General features: G+C 32.7%; 1 protein-coding gene across 2 annotated transcripts; it reads left to right on the top strand.

Moving 5' to 3' along the window:
- The first annotated feature begins 1,073 nt into the window (after window positions 1–1,073).
- Window positions 1,074–3,485, top strand: LOC107490544 (uncharacterized). 2 transcript variants are annotated; one of them, XM_016111314.3, is made up of 7 exons: window positions 1,074–1,376; window positions 1,443–1,638; window positions 1,785–1,855; window positions 1,943–2,020; window positions 2,682–2,769; window positions 3,046–3,101; window positions 3,218–3,485. In XM_016111314.3, the coding sequence occupies exons 1-7, from the start codon at window positions 1,133–1,135 to the stop codon at window positions 3,289–3,291; spliced, it is 807 nt and encodes a 268-aa protein (XP_015966800.2). In that variant the 5' UTR covers window positions 1,074–1,132; the 3' UTR covers window positions 3,292–3,485. The 2 variants fall into 2 exon arrangements, with proteins under 2 accessions (XP_015966800.2, XP_015966799.2); XM_016111313.3 differs by having other exon boundaries at window positions 1,434–1,638.
- The last annotated feature ends 6 nt before the right edge of the window (window positions 3,486–3,491 follow it).

Raw genomic sequence — 3,491 nt, 5'->3', positions numbered from 1 at the left:
GAAAGAGGGCGGCCAAATTATGAATTTTTTATTTTAATAAATAAATTAATTATTATAATTACTAAAATAAATAATTAAAAAATATTTATCAAAATAAATAATTTTTTTATCTCGTTTACACGATAATTTTGCATGTCGCGGTAAACGAGATAAGACAGGTAGACGCGACACGTGTATATACATGTATTTATTTTTTGTTTTAAAATAAAAAATATTAATAATATCTACAATCCAAACTTTTAGCATGTAATTAGGACATAAAAAAGCTGGTAGAAGAGATTAAAATAGATATCTCAATCAGTACTCAAAAAGAGTGCACAAAAAAAATTTTAGATTAAATTATGATACAAATATACAATTGGATTGATTTAAGTTTGAAAAATAAAAAATTTCATACCTAATTAAGAAAAGTTCATGATAAGAATAAATACGGTAATTATGCCCACTTCTAAAAATTGAAAGTTAAAGAGTGTGAAGTTGATGAGTGATAAATAAAATACAAAAAGATGAGATAACATTTGTCAATTGTTAGGAGAGGTTGATGGGGATAGTGGAAAGTTGTGATAGTGGAAGATAACTGTTTCAATTTTCTTTTCCCTATCCCATCAACCTCACTTAACAATTGGTAAACGGTTATCTTATCTTTTTATATTTTATTTATGGTACATCAACTTCACGCTTCACATCTTTTCATTTTAATCTATTCTATCAATTTTTTTAGGTACTAATTGTATACTAAAAAAATTGGTAGAATAGATTAAAATATTTTTTAAATTATTGATATTATTAATATTTTTATTATTTTTAATTTTTTATTATTACTAAATTTTTTTATATACAAAATTATCTATAAACGAGAGAAAAGAGAATTATTTATTTCGATAAATATTTTTTAAATTATTTATTTCAATAATTATTATATTTATTTAATTTATAAAAATAAAAAACCCCAAATTACATGTTAATTAAAAATTAATGATAATAAATTAATCGATTAGTGGGGGAGGTGTGAGAAAGCAGTGATTTTCCCGCTAAGTAGAAATGGCAGAGAAGATTTGAAATGTGGGGTGAAAGTGAAAAAGTAAGGTCGGGCAAGGGAGAAAGAAAAGCAAGGGTGATAGTGAAACTGATAATGGGGAAGAAGGCAGCAAGAGCAAGCGAGTACGAGAATGTTCGAAACGCTCGCATGTTAGAGAACCAAGCTCGCCTGGAGTCTCTTGGGCTTCTCAAAACCGTTTCAGAGCTCAGAAAGCATCACAACTCTCCAAAACCGAAACCAAAGAAACCCAACCAAAAGAAGCTCTTCGCTCTCACACCATTGCGCCGCTCTCAAAGACTCAATCGCACTAACACCCTCCCACCCTCCCCGAAACAAGGTAGTTTTATTTGATGCATCTGTCTTTACTCTTTCTCCAATCACTCAATTGTTATAGTTGTGACAGAGAAGGAGGAAACTGAAATCGATCGGGAAGAGAAAGAAGAGGAGGGGGAGGAGTTTAGGCCTGCGAATGCACCTTTTGTTAAAATAAGTATTGAACAGCTTCAGATTCTAGAAGAAGCTTCTCCGAGGCGCTGCAATCGGAACGGCAGAGGCAGTATCTACAATCCCACTTTGGGGATATGCTGCCATTTCTGCAGGTATTCAAATTCCAGACCACTATTCTCTGATTATCAAATTTAGGGATTTTCAACAAACTATGTATAACGCATAACCCTAATCACAAAACATTAGCTGCTTGTTTCTGCTGATTTCTCTAGAATCTTCTATGATCACTTAAATGCAGGCAAAAGACACTCTGCAGTGAAGAAGATTGCCAAAGATGTGGCAATTTTGATGTGGATGAGCCATGTCTAGGTAAGATTTAGCATGGTGTTTTAATTTGTATTTTTTTTTCTTCTACGATGCTTTTAACTTAGCAATTTGGTAATGTACTCCTTCCAGGGAAGACTGATTGTTCTGTCTGTCACTCTAGCCATGGTGTTTTCTGCAGAGCATGTCTCAAGGTTCGATATGGTGAAGGTAAGTTACAAGTTGTTAATCTAAAAATAAGGCAGCAAAACTGCCTTTTTGAATTAAACGTGCATTAATAGAAATGTTGCATTTCTTTTAATTGTGCTTCAAATACTATATTGTAGTTTAGGGGTCTTCCTTCTAGTAGTTATGCACCATCTTTAAGGTTAATGTTCAAAATGGTTCCTAAAAGATCATGTGCGTCAATTTGGTTTTCAAAAGTCAGACGCTTTAAATTGGTTCTTGAAAGTTACAACACTCAATTAAATCGGTCTTTCTGTTACTGTTAGATAGACAATGATATGTCACAAAATGATTTATGCCACATCTCATTATCTAACTAACGGAAGGACCAATCTAACTTACCATTATATCTTTCAAAAGATCAATTTGAAATGTCTGATCTTTTGAGGACGGAATTGATTCATGCATGACTTTTCTGGACCATTTTCACTATTAACCCACCATTTTCTCTGAAGTCTCGTGCCTGTATCATGTTATGAAATGACAATCGAACTTTTGGATCATTTGGTCATAATATGAACTATCTTTGCTAAATGTTAAGCTATTTAATCGGGAGGTATATGAAATGATACATTATAGGCTTTTAACTTATATGAAGTGCTTTCTTGTTGATAGTCTGAAACTGTTCACTATATTTCTGAATTAGAAATGGAGGAAGTGAGAAAGAACAAGGATTGGATGTGCCCACATTGCGTAGAAGAAAAAGGAATAAACCCTTTCTGGGTATGCAACAGGTAGAGCTTCTGAATGCATGCAGAATGCAGATAGCTTGTATAACTAATGGAAGAGAATATTTTAATCCAAGTTTTGTTATTTGTATATATGGTATGCGGGGGATTTCGCCTACTCACATTGTTCAACATTAGATGAGATATACACTCCATCTAATGCTGAATCAATATGCAAGTTGGTATGGTGTCTCACGCATCAAATGTCACGTAACATTTTTCTTTTATCCGATTAATGATGCTGTTTCTTTTTAACCATAATTGGTTTATAACTGTATATAGCTCAATTTGCCTGAGGAAACGGAAGATAGCTCCAACCGGTTTAGCAATATATAGAGGTTTGTCTTCATCTTTAGATCTACCTTTATGTTGTAATTGCTGTTCCTTTGTTGATGATTTCTTTGTTTATGTTCTTGTTTGTCTTTCTTCTCATCTTTGATTGACTGAAATAAAGCTCGGGAAATGGGATACAAATCAGTGGCACATCTACTAATGGAAGAACTAAAAAGTGGAAAGCACAAAATATAAGGGATTCCCATGTAACGTTCGTATGTATTACGTAAGCAACAATTATTAGTTTTTCTATGTATCCTAGTAGAAAATTTGACATGATCATGTTAAAGGGTAAAGACCAGAGACACCTTTGATTTCGTTTTATTTTTATGCTGTATTAATTTCTTTACGAGGAACTACATGTATGTGTGAAGGTGTATCTATGAATCTCACTA

Source organism: Arachis duranensis, chromosome 5 (assembly GCF_000817695.3).
Source record: "Arachis duranensis cultivar V14167 chromosome 5, aradu.V14167.gnm2.J7QH, whole genome shotgun sequence".
Lineage (NCBI taxonomy): Eukaryota > Viridiplantae > Streptophyta > Magnoliopsida > Fabales > Fabaceae > Arachis > Arachis duranensis.
The sequence above is the reverse complement of the archived record's forward strand: the minus strand, read 5'-3'. Positions and strand labels throughout refer to the sequence as shown.